Consider the following 24,263-nt stretch of genomic DNA (forward strand, 5'->3'; position numbering starts at 1 on the left):
CCGGCGCCGCCCTTCCGTTGCCATGGCCGGGCAGCGGCTGCCGCTGCTCCGCTGGCGGCGCCGCCCGGAGGTAACGGGGCACGGCTCGGGGGCAGCGCCGGGGCCGGGATGGTCCCCTGGCATCACGGCAGGGTCTGGGTGTCCCAAGCAGCGGCCGTGCGGTTTGCCGGCGGGGGGGTTGCGCGGGGGGGCGGGGGGGGTGTGGGTAAATCCGCGCAGGGCTCGAGCGAACGGCGCCAAAGTTGGCAGCGTTTAAACTGGGGTTCAGGAAGGGAGACGGGCGGTTGGAACGCTGTTGTGTTTCTTATCCTCCTGCCTAGGTTTGGGTCTGGTAGCGTGGAACAGTGGTGGTGTCGAGGTGGGGTAACTTGCGCGGTAACATTCAGAGTCGGGTTGGAAGGGACTCTGAGCAGCCCGAGGTGGTTGAAGATCACAGAGTCATTAATGTTGGAAAAGACCTCTAAGATCATCAAGTCCAACCGTTAACCCAGCACCTCCGTGTTCACCCCAAATGCCACATCCACACGGTTTTTGAACTCTTTCAGAGATGGTGACTCAAGCACTTCCCTGGGCAGCCTGTTCCACTGCCTGTTCCTGCCTTTCAGTGAAGAGATTTTTCCTCATATCCAATCTAAATCTCCCATAACACAACTTGAGGCTGTTCCCCCTTATCCTGTCATTTGTTTCCTGGGAGAAGAGGCCGACCCCAACTGGCTACAACCTCCTTTCAGGTAGTTGTAGAGAGTGATGAGGTTCCCCTGAGCCTCCTTTTCTCCAGGCTAAACAATCTCAGCTCCTTCAGATGCTCCTCATAGGGCTTAGCCTCCAGACCCTCATCAGCCTTGTTGCCCTGGATATGCTCCAGCACCTCAATGCCTTTCCTGAATGGAGGGGCCCAGAACTGGGCCACAGGACTAGGGATGTGGCTTCCCCAGAGCTGAATACAGAGGGACATTCACTGCCCTGGTCCTGCTGCCCACATTATTTCTGATAGAGGCCAGGATGCCATTGGCCTTCTTGGCCACCTGGGCACACTGCTGGCTCTTGTTCAGCCATCTCTCAAGCAGCACCCCCAGGGCCTTTTTCACTGGGCTGCTTTTCAACCACTCTGCCCCAAGCCTGTAGCAATGTCTAGGGTGGTTGTGACCCAAGGGCAGGAACCAGCATTTGGCCATGTTGACTTCATACCACTGGCCTCAGCCCATCGATCTAGCCTGTCCAGACCCCTTTGCAGAGCCTTTCTACCCTCGAGTAGAGCAACACTCCCATCCAACTTGGTGTTATCAAAGATGTCCCTGCCCACGGTGGGGAGGTTGGACTAGATGACCTTTAAAGGTCCCTTCCAACCCAAACTCTATGAAGAGTAAGGTATCTCGTTGCTACGCAAAAAACTCATGGGTCAACACACAAAACTTGCTGTCGAGCAGTACCGCAGGTTGTACGGGCAAGTAATACAAGAGATTTACCCTAAAGCATCATCTCCTGCATCTACAACCACCTGACATCAAAGAAAGAGAATTCTAGGGTGAACTTCCCTTTGTTTTGCTTTCTTCAGCACACCCATGCTCCCACCCTCAACCTGCTTCTTATGGCAGGTATGAGTGTGCATCTGCCTCCTCAGGCAGCATCCCAGGCCTTTGGCAGCCACACAAAGGGAAGGAGTTATGCAGAAGTACAGACTGTCCGGGGTACAGGTGTTGCATGTGAAAACACAGTGACACGTCAGGACCATTTACATCTCAGAGAGATGAATATTGGACAGTCTCTCAGAGTACAGTGACCAGCCTGGCTATGACAAAAAGCTGGTATCAAATTTCATAGTTGCTGGTTGCTGGGCACTAGCTCAGCAAGTCTCCATCCAAACACCACCAAAGGGAGGTGTTTGCATTCTCCCTGCATGTTCTCCAACCTCTGTGATTGACACTAATTGCCAAATGAGTGTTTATTGCTTAATGACTTCTAAGTCAAATTTATCCAGTCAATCGAGCAATCAGAAAAACGTGTTTCAAAAGAAATCTATAACAGCTGTGCTATCTTGTGTTACATTCCCACTAATGTTTGCTATCTCTGGAGGAGAAACATGGATATGGGAAATGTCAAAATTAATCTGCAGCAATACTTAGAAATGTTTTCCTTTCTTCAGTTTAAAGAGAGTGGACTAAGCTGTCTCTGAAACTTTTTCCCATCAAAAGTCAAGCTATCCACAGGGGCCTTGGGGTCCTGTAACAAGTTTGGAAACCATGGAACAGCTGCAAGATCATGATGAGGCCTGTGAGGAAGGTGAGCTAAAATTCCGCTTGCCACAAGCTGTCTAAAATGAACTGTTCTTGATCCAGCCTTGCGGTTCTGGTCTGAACAGGCTCTTGCAAAGCTTGAGATCATAACAAACCATTCCTAGTAGGATGTCTTTCATCTAATGGAGAAAGGCATAAGAAGGATCAGTTCCTGGAGTTCAAGGTAGATCTTAAATAGCATACCTAAGAGAAGGATCAGCTCTCTGTCTCTTGGAGTTATCAGGTCAAGACAGGGATAAATTCTGCCCTTGAAGACACACTGTATGGTCAAATACAAGTTAGTGGGCTGTAGGAAACCATGTGAAATAACCTGACATATTTTTGGTACCAGGCCAGATGTGGAAATGGAGTTGCTCTGTGTAACTTTCACATCTATAAATAATTGTGTGGTTTTGCTTTGATTCCCATGCAACATTTTCCTCACTAATTAGCTAAATATGCCTTTTGTAATGCCTGCAGCCGCAACCCGAAGTTTTAAAATAAAGCTGTGGTAGATTTAAGAAGCAAAAAGGAGGGAAATTATCTTCCATCAGTGCCAGAAGTATGTCTGCAGTGTAAAATGCTGATAGGAGACAGGATTTTAAAAACTGAGTTAACCATTCTTTTTAGAGTCAAAAAAGCCTTAAGGAACAGAACACTGACACATCTTAAGAGCATCCACTTCCATACAGGAACTCAGCTTTTTCACTTGTAATCATCAAGGTATCAGCTAATAGCACAGCATACACCTGTCTATTCACAGTGCACTGTCTGAATGCATTATACAGCACAGTGGCTCCAAAGGTGCTCCAGAAGTCTTTGCTTTGGTGAAAAGCTTTGTCTTTTCCTTTGGTGGAAAGGTTGCTTGCTTTCCTCATGTTTTTTATTTTTGTTTGTCCTTCTCTGCTAGGGTTTTCCTTTTTATAGCTACCAATCCCTCAGGATTGTTCCTAGCTCAACTGAAATTCTTTTCTCTGGAATATGTTATTAGAATACTTAATGGTATTAACCTACACATAGCCCACTTAGCAAAGAAAGGTATCAATAAGAAGAGTACCAGAACCCCTTTACTCCAGTTACGATAAGATCACAAATCCTAGTCAAAAGAGTAACCCTTCCCCAAGTGACAAGTAGTTTTTCTCTCTTCTTTCTGTTATCAGATATATTTCCCTGTTCATGAGCTGGCCTGAGAGATAATAAAGGTGATTTGAAGTACAATAAACATTAGATTTATGTTTTCTTAAAAAATCCCATCCTTTTTTAAGAAAATGTGAAAAAGGCTTTATTACCTTAGAAATACCAGGGAGCATCTTCACTTTGCATTAGAACTGGAGATTTGGAGCAGCTGCTTCCTCCTGTCTGTTGACTGTGTGCCTTTACAGGGAATGACTCGCACTCTAGTGGCTGCTGATCCCGGCTCTTTGCCCATCCTCACCACGTGGATAGCTCAGGATGGCTCCACTTCTTGGGGGGCTGCTCCTGAGTTTACAGCCCTGTGGTCTGCTTCAGGAGCAGTTTGGCCACCCATGCAGCAAGGCCAGGTGGTTTGTTGAGGCAGCAGACAGGCAGCTGTCCTTGCTTTTGAGTAGAAACTCTGAAAAAGGAATATTGTGTTTTCCCACAGAAGAGTGGAAAGATGCAAGTAGTCCATAGAAGAATTTTATACCCAGTTGTTTGTTAGGTATTTGAGCTCACTGAGGAGTACCACATCCATCATGGGTGCACTCCTGTAGTGGCAGTCTTAATTCTGAGTACAGGTAGTCCCAGGTGAAGCTTGCCACCTGACAGATTTGTAATCTAGACTCACCAGTTGCTCCTCGAGCTGTGGTACTTGCAAAGGTTAACTTGTACACATGAAGCAAATGTTTGTCCAAACAGTGGTTCTTTTGTATTTAACATATGGCAACCATGGTTGTACATGTGGAAAATAGATCTAAGTGTCTGTGAGTGCAGTGGTAAAACATCTGAAAGCTATCTGAGTTATGAATTACCTCATGTGAATCCCATCTCCTTGATAAATGCTATAATAATCACATGAGTGATCTAAATGTCCACAGAATCTTGTAGGGAAAATGAAGTGGAGAAGAGTTCATATGTGACGTGCGTGACAGGCAGAAAGTTTGCCGCCTTCTCTTCCTGTTCTTTTACAGATCAAGATGAGAGCAGAACTATTAGCCTTATTTCATTTTCTGTTGCAGATCAGCTTTAAGTTATTCCCAACATGTTATATAACTATTCCAGAGACAGAGTCTTGCTAGCTTACACTTATCCATATATTTTTTAAGCAAGTGAAGTCATCAGTGTCTTCCTTCATGATAGCCCAAGAGCTGCTCAGGAACTGGATGAAGTCCAAACTGCAACTGGATCTGAGTGATGGAGAAGATGAAGTTGACTCTGTCCTTCTGGAAGTGACTTCTGCAGCCCCTCCAAAGTCTGAGCAGTTTGATGGTGAGAGCACTGCAAAGCAGTTCCTGATTTCCTCTCTGAGGATGTGCTGGGGAGGGGGGCCGAGTCTCCTGGCTTGTCACACTGAGAGCTAATAGTTGTTTTGAGGCCAGGATAGTGGACTCGGTAGAAACAAGATTAGATGTGGTGATTTTTCTCCCCCAGTTATTACGGCAGCTTGCTGTAAGGCTGCACAATTGCACCTCATAAACATTCAATGTCTCCCTTTGTAAAAGAATTTTTTTTTTCTTTTTTGAAAGGGTATTTTTGAGGCCTGTCAAGTTTATACAGCCGTTTGAGATCCTCAGAGGCAAGGCAGTGAAAATTGAATGAAACATTGTTACTGCTCTAGCCTGTTCAATGGGAGACTGATTATGACTGGAGATAAATGGAGTGCAGTCAGTGTGTCTGTGTTCATCAGAAATGCATTCACAGTCTGGGGAAGTGATCCCTTTAATTACATTAGGCTTTGTGATCTGACACAGAGGGGTTTATTCATTTCAGACTAGCCTGAGATAATCTGAACTTCTCATTTCAGACTTGTGCAGCTATCTGGAAGATGAAATGGAAAGTTCTTCTGTCCAGAAATACCTACAGCATCTTTTGCAGAGTGAAGATGTGAACTGTGGGATAATGAAACATCTTAGACTTGAAGACATCAAAGAAAAACAAAAACTTGCAGATCCACGAATAATCATGGAGCTCAGACACAAGCAGGTGAGCAGGCAAGGCAGCGCAGTTAAAAGGAATAAGATGGAGGGTTACAGGATTAGAGTAAATGCTCAGTGATACCTGCCCACTATTCTCTCCCAGGCTGCAATAATCTCTGACTTGGAGGCAAATACCCAAGGATACTCTTCCACAGTTCAGCTGAAACATTACTGCATTTCCATGGGCATATTAGCCATTCAACAGTAGCTTACACAGTCATCTTCTACTACGTCTGTTCAGGTTACCCCCTTCCTTACTGACAAAAAAAGCTGCCACAGCAGTTAGTTCTGAGTTTGCTTCCATCAAGTAATACTGGTTTAATGTTACTCTCTGGAATGGATTGTTTTCTAGTCTGAGAGCAGTATCTCTCCAGTCAGTGCCAGCTACGGATAGGGTTGCTTGCTTCATGTGAAAGGTGGATTGTGACCCACCCTGTCAGTGTACAATGAACCTCAAATTCTTCAGCCTTTCCTGGGTTTTTTTGTCGATTTCCTCCTTCCCAGGTGAAGGAAAACCGAATGAGGCGTCAGAAGGCATTAGAGCTTCAGAGACAAGAAGAGTCCCTGAAGAAAGCAATTCTGTCTGAGGCCAAGCTCCGAGCACAGGAGGAGGATAGAAGGAAGGCCCTGAAGGCCAAGAAGGAGGAGGAGGAGATCCAGAGGGAAATGGTGAAGCTGCGAAAGGAAATGGCTGAGAAGAGGCTCACTGTGGCAGAAGCACGGAGAATGTAAGACGGAGAGGGAGGCAGGGAAAGAATGAAGAACACTTATCAGCTCCTTTTGTTAAATATAAGAGTGGTGGTGGTACTAAAGAAACAGCTGTTATTTCTCTTGTCAAAAACCCATCTCAAAACCTTTTAGTCCTTTGTTACCAACATCATTAGCAGAGTTTATCGCAGTGGGAAGATGGGCTAAAGATACTGTTATCCTCCCCTCAGCCATTATCAGTATGTGCACTGAATCACAAAGCAGGAGTGTGTTTGCACCACCAAAGATTCTCTCCATCAACTCCGTGGCCACATCCAGCCTTGTTAGTGTCTAATGCAGCATGGAAGCCAGTACACAGAAAAAAAGAAAAAAAAATAGTCTGTTGAAAGTCTAGCACTTGCAATGCTTCCTCTGCTATGAGAGAATAAAGAGCATTCTTGGCTGAGAATTCTGCAGAGACAATTTTTTTCCTTCTGCTGAGCTTGGATTGTCACAGAGATGTTAGTTTTAGGGATGCCATTTATTTACTTAGGCAGCCCTGAGATCCTAAACCTTCTCATATAAGTGCTGTAGTGAAATCTTTACTGAAATGCTTTACTATTTTCTTCTGCCTGCTATATTTTGGAAATGCTCAGACTGTTTAATCTCTGGGACCCCAAACCATTACAGAGTCAGTTTTTAAGAAGGCTGAGTTAAATAATCAGCAACTTTCTAAGCTGTAGAGATGATCCTCTTAGGACTGGCCAAAAAGATTATTAGATTGTATATAATTGCATTAGATCTGTATGTTTGTTCACTTTCCAGGGAGGGGAAGAGACAAGAGAAAATTCAGAAGCTGTCAATGCAGGAGGTACCCATTACTGTGTCATCACCCCTGGTCCTGAGGAAAGAAGAGCAAGGAGTGGAGAAACAGAGAAAGGCTGAGGAGCTGCTGCGCAGGATTCACACCAGTAAGCAGAGAGTGAGCATCACCTCTCTTTGTCTGAGACTCTGCACTACCTGCCCTCGGCTACCATGTGCAAAACTGAAGTTAAAAGCCCTGGTTGTGTGGAATTTGTTATTTTTTCCAAGACCTCCTGATACCGGGAAAGTAGGAGAGCAGGGCAAAAAGTATCTTGTAGGACCAGGAGCAAGAAATCCTGAAGTCCAACCCCAGTGTGCCTGTGCCTCAAGTGGGACGTTTCACTTAGAGTTGCGAAAAAGATGTGTCTGTCACACATAAAGGGTTCTGCAGTCAAGGAATAGGCAGACTGTACAGGGAAGGCAGCAGAGCCTTAAGGAAGGAATTAAAAGGGTAAAGTGACAGAAAAGAGGCCGGGGAAGCATTTATTATGTGCGTGGAAAGGCATTTTAAAGATTGCCCTCCAGGAGCAGTGCTGCAGCCTGGGGTGAATTTTGAGCTGTGTCTCTGGCAGTTGAAGCATGTCAGCACATCCGCAGTAATGGGTTTCTCAGGGATCCGCTCCTGCTGGGTGCAGTAGAATATTCTGTGTTATTGCAACAGCTCTTTTAATAATTCCCAGTAGGAACCTCTTTCTTTTACTTTCATTATTTTGATACCATGGTCAGCTCTGGGTTAAACACGGTGTATCAAATACTTGCAATTAAAGAGTGATCTCCTTGCACTGAATAATTTTATATGGGCAGTCTCAGCAAAGGGAATAAATTTCCTGAGTGCAGGTATGAATGCTATCCATCACATAATGTTTTTAATTAATAGAGCAGTCAAAATCATTAGTGTCTGCATATCTATATCTAGATTTTTTTTTTAATAGAAGAATCCCATAGCTTTTATGGTGATTCTCCTTATGGCTCACTCCATCAGCCCATCTGCTGGATTTGAGCTTGGCTGCTGTTAAGCAGTACACAACCTCTCTCCAGCACAGTCTAAGCTGTGAAGATAAACCTGAATGAAACCACAGAACAATTTAGGACTGGCGTAATGTGAGAAGCCACAGCTTAGCTGAGCTAAGCAATGGTGACACTTTGATTACTTTCCCAAAGCAGAAAGAATAGCTAATGCACTGACTTTTTGTAAATCTCCATTTGAAGATTTCAGTGAGTGAGAGGAACACAATTAACACAAGGCACTATGACAAAAGGGGAACAGCAGAGTCCTGTGAGTTGATCCACTTGGAGGATCAAAATGAACAGTGTCTGCAGTGACAGGGCTAGAATTATGGGGTAGATTAGATAGCAAATTGCTGTTCTGTACAATGTAAATCACTCCCAAAGGCAGCGAGTCTAATTACACAATAGGGGAAAGGTTTGGCTTCCTACTGGAACAAGGATGAGCTGAGGTCGTGCCATAAATTCACTCTAGGAAGTGTCTTGATTTTTGTCTAAGTTAAAAAAAATTTTAGAAAAGCAACACCACTTCACAGAAGCATTCTTAGCTGTAGCATCTTAGACATTTTCTAGATTTTGAAACATCTTCCCAGTCTCTAGAAATTCTATATTCCTCACCCATTTTATTCCTTTACACTTGGTGAACTAAGAGCATTTCACTCCAAAGCACAGAGACACATGATATGACATGTCTTTCTAGATCCTTTCTGCTTTTTGTAGAAGACCTGCACATGCTCTGCATTACTTCTTTACCCTCAAGGTAATTGTTGAAAGTGAGGATTCCAAAAAGAATCTCAAGAAGGAAAGTCAGATAAGGGGAAGGACGGAGAGGATCAGCATTTGTGTGACTGGCTGTATCTTGCTCATTGGTTTTCTGAAACTCTCCCATGCAGTGCCTGCAACGACATTTCTCTGCTTGGCTGAAAGTCATTCTGGAGCAGAGAATCAAAATGGGAAAAGCCAGAGCCCTTGCTGATTGGAGATGCCAACTGAAGGCCCTGCGAGCCTGGAGAAATTATACCTGGGCCCAGAAAGTAGAGCAGGAGACACAGCAACTGGAAGTTCATCTCCAAGATCAAAACAGGTAGTGACCCTATACTGTGGAATTCCTCCTACTGCAGCAGTATTTGGGCAGAGCAGTGATCAGGGTCTGTAAAAGGAGCTTGTCAGTTAGCCAGCAGGAGGGAAACAGCAGCTTTTGGAGAAAATTGCTACATTGCCTGCAGTCTGCCAGAGGCGTTGTGGCACAGATGAAAAGGAGGACAGATATAAACAAGAGCTTTAGCCCTTTCCAACAAGCCTGTGTCTCATTCTCGCTGTAGGTATTTTTCCTGGAAGTCTCACCCTGGCTTGCTCTGGACTCTGGAGAATATGAGTTGCCAAATTTATTCCTGATTAATATATTTATTTGCCATTTCAGTAGTGGTATAGCAACGATCATTTTGGATAGTGCCTTTCATTAAGGAGGCTGTTGGATGAATTCCCTATCATCCAGAGAAAATTTTGCTGTTGCAGGTGTCTGGCAGGCTTCAGTGGTGAGACACTGTCACTTCCCCTATGCTGGCCAGGGAACACGATACCTCTTTCGCAACTATCCCATAGCCCAGGATTGGCATAGGAACAGCAAAATGTGAACTAGGGAAACTTAATTCAAAATAGCAGGCATCCTTTCTGCCCTCCCACTGTTCCTTGGAGGAAGTCTGTACAGCTTCAGAGGGCCTTCAGAGTTAAGCAACAAAAAGACTCGGGAAATTATGGGGCTTTGTGCCTGGGCAGAAGCCTTAGTCCTGTCATAACACAAGCTCTTCCTCATTCAGGAAGAACCAACTGGCTGCAGAGCATAACCAGCAACGGCTCCTGCGCTGCTGCTTCGTGGCCTGGCAGCGCTGGAGCCGAGCAGAGACGGAAAAGCGGGAGCTGCAGATCAAGAGGGAGGAGACGAAGAGAAAGATGGCACAGCTGCTGGAGGCTGTGTCACAGGGGAAGGGTGGTCTGCACAGGCCACTGGAGGTTAACCAGCCTGGGACAGCAGAAGTAATCCATCATCAAGATTTGCAGCAAGACAAGGTAAATCCTTCCCACGTAGTTTTGTCTGCTGGCATCGCAGAACTCTTACAAAGTACTTCTTTTGTGTAGTCCAAAATAAAGAGCACGTTGTCCCGGAGCAAGGCTTCTTTCCCAGGGCAACACCCCAATACCTGCCTGCAACTGTTCAGGAGAGAAGTCTAAAAATCAGAGGCAGATGTGAAGGACAATGGATGAGTTTTAAAAATAATCTCTAGTGCTGCCAGAGAACAGCCCTTCATGTACTGTGAGTTGCAATGAGCATCCCACCCCCAGATCACTTTTACTGAGAGATTAGTTACATCTTTGATGGCAGCTTAGACTTAAAAAGAGTAACTTGACTGCATAACAAGAGAATTTTTTTTAATGCCAGTGCAGCTCTCTGGCATTTATGTGTGGGGGAAAAAAAAAAGGTTGTCACTGGCTGTTTTAGGATAATGCACATCACAAGGAGGTAGGAGAGAAGAATCAGAGGTTGCTTCCTTAAATTGTCATTTGTCAGGTCAGATCCTGACCTTTCTTTCTGTCTCTAAAACTTGTACTACAGCAGTATCCCGATCTCAGCATGAGAGCTCACACACACATACTTCATGTGAAGCTTTTCATTTGCTTAAGTGTCAGCAAAAGTTGATTTCCTTCAGTGCTTATATTCTCCTAGTAGGCCCGTTTTATTTTTGATAAAATTTGTGCTGGAAGAATGGGACTGAATTTGGGGTTTGACCTAGGAACCAGAAAGCAGACATTATATCTGATGCCACTTCAGAGTATGACCATGTCAGAAAAGCCTCAGCCTCATTCCCCACTGTGCATCTGTTTCATGGTATTATTTATCAAGGCTGGAGAAGAGGCATGAGGAAGCAGCACTGTGTAGACTTCTCTTGCATTTGAAAAGGGACCATTCAGTCATGTAGATCACTTCAACAACTGTTTGTCCCTTTATTCTCCATCTAAGTGCTGAGTGGAGGCAACAAAGTACAAAAAGGAGTGTGCTAGTCCCCCAGAAATAAGCTGTCCTAAGATGTGCTCCCTAGCAAAATATTCAGGATATATTCCTGCCAAAGCTCTTGCCTGATCAAGATTTCTTCCTCCCAGTGAAATGGCACAGAGCTCCTTAACAGTTCTTTCCCACAGCCTCCCATTTTGTGCATAATGGGGCCCCTCTGGCCTGACTAGGAACTGAATAAAGATTGCATAGCTGAGATTACCCTACTTCTCAAGCATCTCGTTAGATTTGCATTAAAAAAACCACTGTATAGTAAGGGCAGAAGAGTGCTTGGTTTCAATCAATGCCAAATTTTCCTCCTTTTTTTTTTTTTTTTCCAGCCAACTGAAACTTGCAACATAGAGAAGGAGCTTGATCAGACCAGAGACCACTCTTGTTGGGATACTGTTCATACATCTCATTTCTGCAGAAAAAACAAATTTGTCTGGGAGATTACTGTAAAACATGCAGCCTTGACCGTCCAGGACCAGGCTGTGTATAGGAATCAAGTAGCTACTGTCCTCCAGCAGTTTCAGGCACTTGGTCCAAAGACATCTCCTGCTTATGGAAGCCGTTTTGAGCACCGTCACGCCTTCCAGCAACGTCTGATTGAGGAGCAGAGGCAGCAGCTTCAGAAACAGCAAGAGCTGATCCTTAAGCTGCAGGAAAATCAGAGGCTGAGCAGAGATAAGGAAGATGCAGCACAAACTACAGCTGTAACCCAGCTGATTGACAATTCTGTTTCTCAAACCAGAGAGGAAAAGCAATCGAGATGCAAGCATACAATCCCTTTGAGGTATGTGCCCTCAATAAATCAGGGTCAGTTACTCAGCATGTCTCATTCCCACTCAAGTTGAGCCAGAATGTGCCAGGTACATTTCAGTCATACTAGTGCTATCTGCTCTTCCTCTCAGCTGTGTTTTAACCTTAAGGATAGTATCAGGCTAGCCATAGTTCTCTGTCCTTCTCCCTTTTTTGCAATGGCTTGACACCCTGTGATCCATACAGGATCCACTTAGAAATAGCAACACCAGTGTCACACATAGTAGCAGCAGGGATTTATTTTAGTTAGGAAAAAAGAGAACATCATCCTCTGTATTTCAGAACATACAGCAGCCCTGGAACTCAGTTCCTTTACAAGGATGCATCATTAATCCCATTTCAAGCAGAAGAAAAGTGTATCGGGGATTCAGAATGAAAATGCAGCAAAATGGAGAACAGAAACTACAAGGCCATAGGTGGTAGGTGTGAAACATCATTTCACCACCTTCATTGATGAATTTCTTAACTCTTTCCTTTCATAGTTCACCTGATTCTCATGGGCCAGAAAACACAGGGGTAGCAATGCAAGACAGGAGGCCCTCCAACCAGCTGACCTCAGCTCATCCAATACTGAAAGGTATTGTTCTAGATAGCAAAACCCATTTCTGATCGCTTTTCTCAACAGTTTGTCTCAAAATGTTTCTCTTCCTTTGCCTCAGCTTTGCTGGTTGATGATAGTATGTAAGTAAAACTCAGCACACTCTTTCCCAGCCTGACCAGTGCTGTGAGATGGTGACCTGTTTTCATGCCCACATCATGTAAAACATGGGTCACTGCAAGACCCTTACATCCACACTTAGTACACTGTTGTAGCAGTTACTCCAAACACTTGTAATCATTTCTGGTGTGACAAGATCCAGAGAGAGGAGCTCTATGGGTTTTTTTGCCATCAGTCTCCCTTCATTACACATCCAAGAGACGCTTAAACTCACCAGGTATTTTCATCTGACTTTGACAGAGGTGTTGAGATTTCAAAGGGAATTAAGTACCTACCCAAGGTTTTCTGAGACAACAGTAGCCAGGCTGGGGAGGGAGGTCCAGATCCCTTCCTTTTGTGAGATATCTCCCTTTCTCTGGCCACCCTGGAACAGCACATACATGATAAACGCTAGTTGTCAGGGTCAGCATTAAAGGTTGTCTGGAATATGACTGTTGTGATATTTTAACAGTTTTGGGATCAGAGTTTGGTATTAGAAGTTGAGTTTGGCATTAGAAGTTGCCTTTCTTTGACTGTGTTGAGCTCCAATGCTACCTAGTCCAAGCCATCACTCACTCTGATTTGCCTGAACTCTGTACACCTTAGAGACAGTAAGCATATTTTTTAGAGCCCTCAAGTGCTTTTGTCTAAAGATTCCCAACACTTCAGTGAATAAGTTACCACTGGATGATTTTCCTTGGCAGAGGATCCTGGGACAACTGAAGGAGAAAAGACTGTGAGGAAACCTATTGTGTTCAAAACACTTTGATGCCCCCAGTTATCGATTTCTCCAGCCTGTGCTTTGTGACTGCAGAGGAAGCAAGCACAGGTTCCCAACTCCACTGTGTGTTCTGAGTGGTCACATCAGCACTGTAACACCTTTGCTGATGGCCAGCAAGATCATTGCATTGCAATTTATCTCCCAAAAGAAGCATTAAGCAGTAGTTTCTCACTAGCAGGACCAAATATCCCTATGTCACTGTGACAAGGATGCTTTCTGTCTTGAAATTGCTCTTTAAATAAGCAATTTCCTGGAGCTTCCTGGAGACCTCATAGCAATCACTGCTAAATCATGTGCCCTGAGCCTCAGCCCTCAATCAGGAAAGACAGGGACAAACTCTTTGAACACAGCTTATTTCATAACTGAGCCTCATGGCTGTGACTGTCAACCAAGGAGGGTGGAGTGAATGTAATTGCAGTAGTCCTGAGTCATCTCATAAGCATGCATAAGTTCCTTGTTCATGACACTGCCAGCTCTAAGAGGCAGCGGAAGGCAAGTCCTTTGTGCGGGCAGTGCCAGAGCAGTGCGGGCCTGGCAGTAGAGTGATGTGGTTATCCTTGTGCACCAAACTTCTGCCATTGTCCCATAGCTTATTTTCACTAAGCCTTATGTCCTCTGTTTCTGCAGGGATGGAGGAGAGAGCAATTCAGCGGGCAGAACAGAGGAGGAAACTAGAGGAAGCCAAACAAAGAAAAGCAGAGGAAAAACTGGTAAGGGAAGCGGAAAATGAAATACAGTGTCTTTCACACCATTCCAGGTACAAGAAATGCTGACTTAACCCCAGAGTCAGCGACCAAGAAAAAGCCCTTTATCCAAAGGAGGAGTTTTTTAATTTGTGAGAAAGCAGATGTCCATCACACATCAAAAGAAGTAGTTATTGTTGCTTTTGCATATGGCAATGAATATGCTGTCTCGTGAGCAGACACTTCATATTGAAGTTGCAGTTCTAGAAGCAGCCTCCCTTACCACCCCCAACACTTTTTTCACACCTACCCATGACCATAGCTTATCATGAGAATGATAAGTGTGAAAGTGCATGCAGAGATCCACTTGATGGGACCTGGAAGTGGCGGGTTTCCCCTCCCTACCTTTCCTGTCTGGTCACGTGCAGCTTGAGGACATGCAGTCTCTAGTAGAAGTCATCTTTCTACCAAATCTCTGTTGAAAAGAGAAGATACTGACAATGTTTGCATAGTTAATAAACAAATTCTGTGATACACATCCAATAAAGGAGCCTTCTTAGCTTCAGGGTATTAAGGTGTCACTGAAAACATTGCTAATAAGTTGCATTAGGATTAGAAAGCTTATAACTGGGATCCTAAACCAACAGGCATTTCCTCTTTCTCCAAGCAAGAGATATATTCACATACATAGGAGGCTGAAGCGAGCCTTACAGAACACTTTAACCATAAAGTGGACAGACAACTTCAGGTTAGGTTTTCTCAGCTGCAGGTGCCACAATTGTAGAGATCAGAAAGCAAGCACAGTCATGGTAATCCTGCATGATGGTTGGTTTGGGTTTTAGGCCTTTGATGTGTACACCAAGAGCAGAAGCTTTGTGAAATGAGAGCAGAGTGTGGTTTGCAAGGAGAGGAGATAAATATTCAGAGAAGAATATTGTGCCAAATATGATAGTACTGAAGCAAGACAACTTTGATTTTCAGTGTTTGGGAAAAGAAATATTTGGGTACATGTAATGTTGCTTTGCATGTAGAAATGAAACTTGAGAACAGAGCCCAGGGATTCAGAACTGACTTCAGTGATCAAGTTACCAATTAATGACTTGGTGTACGGTTTACATTTTTTAAGGGGAAGAGTGGACAAATACTATAACTTAGGGCAAAGAAAGATAAAGATATATATAGGTAGTAGAAAGATAGATAGACAGATAGATAGATGGACAGATAGATAGATATAGGTAGATAGATATAGGTAGTAAAAAGAACAGTCCCTCCTTCTCCCCTCCACAGTTCATTGTTGAGCACAGATCATATTTAATATGTGACAAAGTCTGCTTCTTTCTGAAGTTTCAGGTGCTGGGCAATACTAGAGGAATACTAGGGAAGCGTAGAGGTCTGTGTTCACTGTAAAGGTCATATGAATCAAATTAAATTTCACCTTTCTCCATTTTAAGGCCCAGCTGAAGGCTGAAGAGGAAGCGCGACAGAGGAAGAAGGCCGAGGAAAAGGAAGCTCTGCGGCAAAAACGACGAGAGGAGAGAAGGCAGCAGAAGCTGGTAACCAAACACCTCACTTGTTTCTCTCTCTTTAGCAGGGATAGGGAAGAGCCATTACCCACTAGTACTTGGTCAGCAGCCAGAGTAACGTAACATGAAGGTCTTCATTAGTAGAGCAGAGTTCCACACAGAACTCAGAGAGGGTAGAGCACAGCACCTACTCTACAGACTCACCACCTTCCCCCTTTTTGACAACATTAGGGGAAGGGTTGTGTACCAAACACTCTAGAAAGTACCATAATGTCTGTCTGAAAAGCAGGACTAGAGGCCCCAGCGGGTGGACATTCTGTGCTGAGATACAGCCACATCAGCCTCCACAGGGGCAGCATGTTCAGTCTGCTTTCGGACTGCTCCTTTCACTTGTGTTCCCCATCCAGTGTACACAATGATACCAGTCACTAATACACAATTTAAAAGTAAACAAACCTGACAGTTATATTAAGGGTGACTTTCCACCTGAAGAATAGAACCATCCTCTCATTGGGGCTAGCCTAGGAATAGCTGCATTTCATTACTGTTACTTGGAATGAGCTGTCCTAATAACTCAAATAGCACATTTTAAATCCTATAGGAATTTGACCTGCAACTACTGTTCTACTTGGTTTGAGTGTTTTAGAATGTCTGACCTAAATCCCTAAGTATTGGTCAAAAGTAATATTATACAGTTAGACAATACCCACATCCTTCCCCTACAATATAGGCTAGATTAAGTGGTAGGGTCCATGCATAAACTCAGAATCATTTTTGGACACGTTGTCCATCTAGTTTTATAAGCACAGAAAGCTGCACTCCCCAAATTCACTAAATCAGCCTGCCCCACATGGATGGAGGTCCATAAAAGGAGGTTCCTGCTACATCAGCCCTCCTGGTAGCCACAGATGACATGTCTGCTACAGTAGTACCAAACTGCAGTGCTGATACATGGCCCAAGGAAGTGTTCAGAAACACCATCATCTCCCAGGAGAATTTTCCAGACAGTTTACTTTCAAACACAGGTTCTAGTACATGGGGTCATCTCTGGTCTGCACTCCTAAAGATGATGCAGATCCCCATTTCCTGTCAGGTCAGAACCTCCAGCTCCGATATGATAATCTATTGTAATTGCTTAACATCCTCTTCATCCTGAGGGAATTAAAACTACTGCTTTTTGTATTGCAGAAAGAACTGGAGAAGCAGAGGAGGCTGGAGAAAGAGCAGCAGCTCCAGAAAAAAGCTGAAGATCACTATGAGAAGGTCCTGCTCAGAAAGCTGGGAATAGTGCCATGGAAAAGGCTGAGGGAGCAAGCCAAGGAAAAACTGGTGGTAAGTGCTGAGGATAAAGGAAATGACTGGTGCCACGGAAGGAAGAGAAAAAGTGCTGCTTCCTAGATGCAGCACTTAACAGAAGCCTTAATAGGCTTTTAAACCGGGTAGAGACGGAAAAAGCAAAAATTCTCCCTGCACACCCTGCCCTATATTAGCTCTTTAAATCAGCCCATCTGACAATAATCATGAGAAGTCATCAAGTCCCACAAGGATGGCATCCTCATTTATAGCTGATTAAACAGGAACCAAAAGGACAGAGAAAGGAAAGCATTTCAATCTATTGAGAAGTCATCTTTTGTTAGCCTCCACTTGTCTGCAGTACTAACTGCCATATGATTTGATGCCAATAACACAGGGTAAGTTAGTGTGATATGGCCAAAAAATTAAACTGAAGTTATATGACACGAGCCTGTCAGTTCTGTTACTCCACAGCAAAGCTAATCAGTAAGACACCACCAAGCCACTGTAGTTAGTTGTTGACCCCAGCCTATCATCAGGGCTTTCTTTCCCTGTCTCTGGAGTTGCTGCTGGTGCAGAGTTGGCCACTGCTAGTGGCAGGACACTACAGGTGATGATCCAGCAATCTATTCTATCCTGTCCATATCCTTCTGTGCAGAACAGTTCTGAGACCTTGATGCACGAATATTGCAAATGAAACATTTCTGTACGTGACTGGATCGACGTGCCTTACCAGAGGTACACTAACACTCAGCCATATCCTGAAGATTTAGCCAGAGCCCAGGGCTAAGCTGGCAAGCGTCCATTGAAGTCACTGGAACTGGAGGTACTCACGGTAGTTCACCAAACGCACACAGGCCTCCAGCTGGGAAGAAGTAGAGGGATACAAGCTGCTCCATATGTCCACCCTGCTGGTCAGCATTATGGACAGGGTTGGCCTAAACTGCTACAGGCCCTGCCTCTGCTCCATTTACAATATGTTAAACTGAGCATCTAATTCAAAAGGATATTCTCTAGAAGTGACAGCAGTGGCCTGATAGACTGGATTTGTTCCTTATGCTGACCCCTCTTTGTGTGGAGGGGTTATTCCAGCTGTCAGACATCTGCATTTTGGGGGCCCCAAAAAGCTGAGGTGATTTTCTAGTGCATCTGGTTTTCTATAGCTTTATACTTACGTAGTCAGTAGTCCAAGTAACCAGCTGCTGTCTCTGCTGTCTTCACTCAGGTGGCACAAAGGCACCACTGCTTGGGCCTGCAGAGGAAATGCCTGATGACTTGGCTTCAGGACACCCAGCAGAGTCTCATGGAGAAGATGTCTCAGGCTGAGGACTTCTATTCCCATATGTTACTGAGATGGGGCTTCAGGAACTGGATAAAGGTTGGCCTGCACCAAAGTGGAGAAATGATACCAAGAGAGCTGGCTGCTGCCACAGTTTCCCCTCACCACACCCTCCTCACTTCACACACCTGTAGTACAACTTTTGCTGAGTTATACTGTCTCCATTCCAGCAACATATTCCCTTCTCCAGAGACTGTCTTTCAGCTCTTCACTCTCCATCATTCTCTCCCACCCAGAATTTTCTCCTACACACTACTCCTCCACCTTTGCACTCTCTCACCCTGCTGATTTTCCTCCTCTCCTGTGCCCATGACCCTTCACTGCCACAGTCTCACCACTGCTCTGTCTCTGTTTATTGGGTCAGAGGTTGGGAGAGAGAGGAGGGAAAAAAAAAAGAAGCTATTCTTACCTGTTTCTCTGTCGTCCTCCTTCCCTAGTACAAGGATTATCTCTCCACTCAGGAGGAGAGAGCGAGTACCTTCCATGCAGCCTGCCTCATGAGGAAGTACTTGCGGGCATGGCTTGATCTTATCATGGAGGAAAAAAGGACATTATGGGAGAAGCTGAAGATTGCTACTGAACACAGTAACAAGTAAGCATACACCCTCAGCAGCAGTTCTTTTTACTTAGGTTTAATATACCAATAGACTATTTTAGGGATTACTTTTGACAGGTCAGTAATCTGTTCCCCAAGAGCACGTGAAACAGGTTCTATACTGCTGGTATTTTGCTTCTGTAATATGGACAAACATCAGCAGAGGTTTATGCTAAGTTTCTATGCAGCCTGGAAAAGAAAATGTAGTGGTACCCTTCACAGGACTTTTAAATCTGCTGAAAGAGAATACAGTGAAAGCAGATAAGTAGCTGAAACTTTCTAAGCTGATTAACAGATCTGACCATGCAGCTTCTGCTAAAAGCTGCCTTAGGAAAATCTTTAAGTACAATTATAGCAAGCCAAATGATTGTGTAGGAATTACATAGTACTGTTTTGTCCACAGCAGATGATTTAGTTCACAAATCCAAAGTTGATCAACTATAAATCCTACTTAAGGAGTCTTTCAATTTGTGCTGTCGTCAGCCTGACTTGGCAGTGAGAACTAAAACAGATAGTTCTACCAGTCATGACTGGAGTTGGACACACCCAGTCCATTCCTTGTCCCATAAAATGCATTTTAACAGGAAGAAAAAGCTATTGTCAAAGTTCAGCAGAAAACTGAAGCATGCTCACCTGCCTCATTATGAAAGCATGTTAGCTGCGTGCAGTTATGAATAAGCTGTGTCTGTACATAGCCCAAACAGGATCTGCAGCACCTTGGAAGAAAAATTAAATTAAATTCACCTCTTCTGTGGTAAAGCAAACCTGTTCTAGCTTGCTGGGTCAGTAAGATCCAAACGGTGCATGATTTAACATTAACAAGCCAGCAAACTGGAGGAACCAGGAGAAATTCAGACACAGGAAGAGACTGGGTTCATTCTACATATGACCTCCTGTTAGGAGTGTAATCACCTCTTGTTCCTCATTACCTCTTCCTCTGCTCACTGGTAAAAGGCAGTTCAGACATTGTCATAGCAAACTATTCTTTAGACAGGACTGTTATTCCCTATCACCCATATGGGAAGCCAGGGCAGGGCATCTTTGGTGGGGTGATTAAAATCAGGTAAGAATTGGAACCCAGCTGCCTGTACTCCCAAAGGGTTGGTCTGGACCAAAGGAGCCTGTATTTTTCCTGGAGAAACTTCTTCCAGAGGCTCTGTTTATTCTTCTAGAAACACCTTTCCTGTTCAGAGTGCTAAGTCAACAGCAGCTAATGAATTCTGTCGGAGGGAGGAGCAAAATTCTTGGTGGAGAGGAGTAGAAAAGGGGCAATGTGTTATTTTTCCCCAGCACGACTGACATATCAATGGAGAGATCAGCACCTAGACGCTTAACATGTCACAGCCCTGGCTAACAGCAGGACTATATCCCACAGCTGTTTCAGGGGAGTTCCCCCTCAAATAGAAGTCATCTTTTTATTACCTGTTGTGTTTTGTACACATCTGCATATTGTCACTTTGTTCCTTTTGTCTCTAATTTCTTTAAGGAGACTTATACTGAATGCATTCAAGGCATGGAGGCAGTACCCATTGCTGATGAAAAAGGAAAGGGAGAGAGAAGAAAGGAGAAACCAGCTACGGAGGAGAGTAGCTGAAATTCTCCCCAACTTCCAAACCTGACAAAAGAGAGTCAAAGGAGATGGAAGGGAGACAACCAACCAGTTCTGTTCAATGCTATCTCCCTGCTGACTGACACAAGTCCAAGGAGAAGGCCTGCCAAGTGACAGCCAAAGAAAGCTCCCTGCCGGTCACTGTTGTTGTAAACTAAGCATATATGGAAGCTTATCTGACAGTTTCACTTTGCACTTCACGGGGTCATTCCCCACAAGTTCCTCATGTGAAGCCTCTGTAAGGGTGTCTTGGCTGGTGGCTGTGAGGCCTAGGTAACCAAAGTCTAGCACGGGGTGTGTTTGAGGCCAAGGCCATTTCCACACACAGAGCTGCGGCACTAACAGGAGTCCTCTGCCAAACGAAGCACAGGACTGAACTGCACTTTTTCCTTAAGCAGTAACCTGGTACATTTCTGTTGTCAGTACTCTATAGAGTGAGAGCTCACTCAGAGAGCAGACAGACCTGACTGTCAGCTGACCCCCAATCACTGCTGCAAACTTGGCCACCCAGAGCACAGTTTCTGGCTAACTGTGCCACAAAAGTTTGGATGGGAGGAGGAGAGGGAAGAGCTGCTTATGAAAACCATATTTGCTAATGATCCAGATCATTGCATGGCATATGGATAATCTAAAACCTGGATTCTTTTTTGAGGGACTACCTTGCTGGCAGCACTGGCCAGTTCACAAGCACAGTGCTTTGACTGTGGTGGCAAATGGTGATTCCAAGTTTATGAGCCTCATTGTCTTGTAATTTAAACACTTCCCAAACTGTTTAACTGTAGTATTTCAGGGTGTATTGTGCAAGTCTGTCTGGGATGTTTCACTTGATCCAGTACTTCAAAGAAAAAAAGACAAAAATCCAGGAAAAAGGCAGATGTGTTTTTTATATAAGCTAAAGCTGACATGATTAAAATGGAAGGTTTCTTACTTAACCTTAACCTGCAGCATAATGCAGACAGTGTAGTGCCATTCAGATACAGAATGTCTTAGCAACAGCATAAGGGCAGGAAGATGGAATCACTTCCCCCTCATAAGATAGGCAAAGCTCTCTCCAAAAGCATTTGGCAGTAGAGGAAGCACTTGAGTAACACCAGGAAGAGAAGACAAGTTTAGTGTTATGTTGTGTCAGATCATTTGTAAAACCCACATAAGCACTGAAAGTTTCCAATAAACCCAAATCTGAAATGAACACAACTGAGCTGGTGGTGCAGATTCTGTGTCAGAAGTCAGCTGAATGGCTCTAGACAGAAGTCCAGGGTCAGGAACCTAGACCAGCACTAAGCACAGATAAAGATGACCTGCATAGGATAGGTCAGGTGCCCAAGCGCAGCAGCAGGCTCCAGAGCTTTAGCTTTGGGAATTTGTCCACGTGGACAGCTCACAGGGATGTGGCCATAGACCCTCCCTGCCCACACATACCAGGCTGTCAAGCAGGCTCTTGGTGCAGGTCTGAAAACAACTGTCACTCCCAGGTTCCCTCCCACATCCATCCTCTACAACACGTGAACATTTACCATCTCCTAAAGGCTCTTTACAAACCTGACCACCAGCAGGTCAGATGAGCACATTATCCAAGTGCAGGGAGCTGAAGGTGCCTGCGTGGAGTGTGGGCGAGTACAGACCATCTGGCTACATTCAAAGGCAGATTGTGAGAGGAAGTGACAAGCTGAGAGAGGGCTGAATAACTCGTCTTGCAGCAAAGAACAGGCACTGCAGAAGGGTAGTGTTTTTCTCCCTGAGCCAAACAGGCAGGGAGAAGCAGAGCTGGGGGCTGAGCTACCCAAATAATGCCCCAGTGCAGCCAGCAGATACACTTGGTGCTAACAGCAGCACGCTGTGGCAGCACAGCAATCCACTTTCTCTTAGTACAATCCTCCCCTTTGGAAGCCTCTGCCATGTAGAGCCTAACAAGCTCCTGGAATACCTCTGAGCCAGCCCTTATGCTCCCATTTAACTGGTGGCCTTTTCCCAAGCTCACTTCCTCCTTAGTGAGGCTTGACAACAAACACAGCAAAGAAAGTCTCCAGCCCACCTTCCATCCAGATTCACGGCGTAGGCAGGATAGTGACCCAAAGGACAAAAGGCAGAGTCACATCCTTCCTCAGCTGGAAGAGGGAAGGCAGCATTACAGAGAGCTGGAGACAAGACACCTGCAGCTGTAAGGGAGTATGGAGTAGTAGAGTAGATGGACCCACATGCTGCCCGGTCTTGACTCCAGCAACAGGCTGAGCAGGGGTTGAATCTACATCTCTCACAGCTAAAAGGGTACCCCAAACCATTGGCTACTCAGGGGTGCATCCAGTCTTCTAAACTGCAGATTCTTTCCCCAGCAATGCATATTTTGTCCTCAAGGCCCACAGCTCCCACTCATTTCAGTGCCCACTCACCATCCATGAAAGTAATGCTGCTTATGTAGAGCATAGTTCCCCCCTAAGAACTTGAAGTACAGTCAACACTTTTGAAACTGGCCTTAGTCTCCAATACTCTCACCTTCCAGGGTTTCCTTATATTCCTAGCAGCTTTGAAAGATTATCCTGGTGAGATGTTCCTTGGTTGGACAGTTCCAGAAGCAAGAAGCCAAAAGATGATCCAGGAGGAGCTGTGATTTGACAACCCTTTGCCCTTGCCTACTGCCAGTGCAAGCATGGAGCTGAAGCCTCAGTTGGATCCAGCTATGGAAGAGAGATGTTGTTCAGGGATCAGGCACATTCACGCTGAATGTGCTGATCTCTTCTTATCAAAGCAGAGATAAGAAGCCGCTTGACTTCTCCATTCAATCCACACTTGGCCAAAACAACTCAAACCTCCTTGGAAGGCTGTGCCAGATGATGCCATTGAGACACTGCACAGGGGACACTAAAATCCTTGGCACAATGATAGTGTTTTGCAAATTGAAGCTCCAGCAGGAGGTTGAGATTTAAGAGAGCATATCAGACCAAGGAAACCGCTTCAGCCTGCAGCTGTGCCAGAGCATTCCTCCTGCTCCAGCACTTGGATAGATACAGATGTCAATGCCTTAATGCTGGTCATCAGCCCACACTCTCACAGCTCAGGCACACTCCTGCCTGTCAGCTCCTTGCTTTTCTTAGCAAGAGAGGGAGGTGGCTGCAAAGCCAGACTTTCCTTCTGCTGCACAGGGAGAGGGGGGAGGATTTTCACTTTGATACAAGAGCAAATGCAGAACCCTGAAGTAATTGCAAACTCCCCATCCTCTGCTGACACCTGCCCTCCAGAGTTCTTAAAGAGTTTCCCAAAAAGCTTGACCACAGGTTCTTATTAAATCTGTATAACAGTCTCTTCAAAGTCTCCCAGGCCCAGCTCAAACTGGGAAACAGTGCCTGAAGTATTAACTCCCTCTGCTCCCCCCAGGCGAGGCGAGACACAATAATTAGCCTGGGAAGGGTCCATGAACCACTGCAGTGTGATCCACATCTTTACAGACCTGTTATGCATTATGGATACCAGCCACAGCAGCACAGGAGCTGCCACTCCAGACATGGCCCTGCTCTGCAGGGACAACATGACAAGCCATGAGAGGAAAAGCTCATGAAAAAAGCTGAGAGGAACAGAAGTTTCACATGTCCCCATTAACAGCACTGGAGTTAAAGAAGCTGGGCACTCCTTGGGTGTCAGAAGTCTGACACTGCTGCACACACCACTCTCACCTAACTAAAATCCTGGTTCACTGCTAGCGCAAGGTCCTTGTTGTCAAAAAGCATAAGGTAATCTTCAAAGAGGAACAGCTGAACAGCAGAGAGAAATGCTACCCAGGCAAATCAAAGCAGAGCTCTGGAACAGTCAAAGGCACCTGTGATTCTACTCATTAAAAGTCATCTTGCCTTTCAGCAGCTGTCCCAAGATACCAACAGAATCAAAGGCTATATCTCTTCC

The 24,263-nt window shown here is 44.9% G+C and overlaps 1 protein-coding gene across 2 annotated transcripts; it reads left to right on the top strand.

The window, feature by feature from the left end:
• Positions 1-3: 3 nt before the first annotated feature.
• CCDC191 (coiled-coil domain containing 191) lies at positions 4-24,237 on the top strand. 2 transcript variants are annotated; one of them, XM_051778929.1, is made up of 17 exons: positions 7-70; positions 321-731; positions 2,151-2,280; positions 4,593-4,721; positions 5,257-5,435; positions 5,933-6,156; positions 6,941-7,097; positions 8,878-9,068; positions 9,802-10,051; positions 11,372-11,826; positions 12,335-12,429; positions 13,958-14,040; positions 15,465-15,566; positions 16,725-16,868; positions 18,055-18,207; positions 18,606-18,760; positions 20,250-24,237. In XM_051778929.1, exons 3-17 carry the CDS (start codon positions 2,241-2,243, stop codon positions 20,380-20,382), a joined length of 2,490 nt encoding a protein of 829 aa, XP_051634889.1. In that variant the 5' UTR covers positions 7-70; positions 321-731; positions 2,151-2,240; the 3' UTR covers positions 20,383-24,237. The 2 variants fall into 2 exon arrangements, with proteins under 2 accessions (XP_051634888.1, XP_051634889.1); XM_051778928.1 differs by lacking the exon at positions 321-731 and having other exon boundaries at positions 4-70.
• Positions 24,238-24,263: the final 26 nt, after the last annotated feature.

This window comes from Manacus candei, unplaced genomic scaffold (genome assembly GCF_025592945.1).
Source record: "Manacus candei isolate 608988 ecotype Guabito, Panama unplaced genomic scaffold, ASM2559294v1 h1tg000014l, whole genome shotgun sequence".
NCBI classification, from domain to species: Eukaryota; Metazoa; Chordata; class Aves; order Passeriformes; family Pipridae; genus Manacus; species Manacus candei.

What these genes read in the sequence shown, in the direction of transcription:
- CCDC191 (XM_051778928.1), top strand. Translation starts at nt 2,241, where the DNA reads ATGGAACAGCTGCAAGATCATGATGAGGCCTGTGAGGAAG. An exon ending in GTGGCAGAAGCACGGAGAAT is followed by an intron (nt 6,157 to 6,940) that starts GTAAGACGGAGA and finishes TTCACTTTCCAG; the next exon opens with GGAGGGGAAGAGACAAGAGA. An exon ending in AAGCATACAATCCCTTTGAG is followed by an intron (nt 11,827 to 12,334) that starts GTATGTGCCCTC and finishes TTCCTTTCATAG; the next exon opens with TTCACCTGATTCTCATGGGC.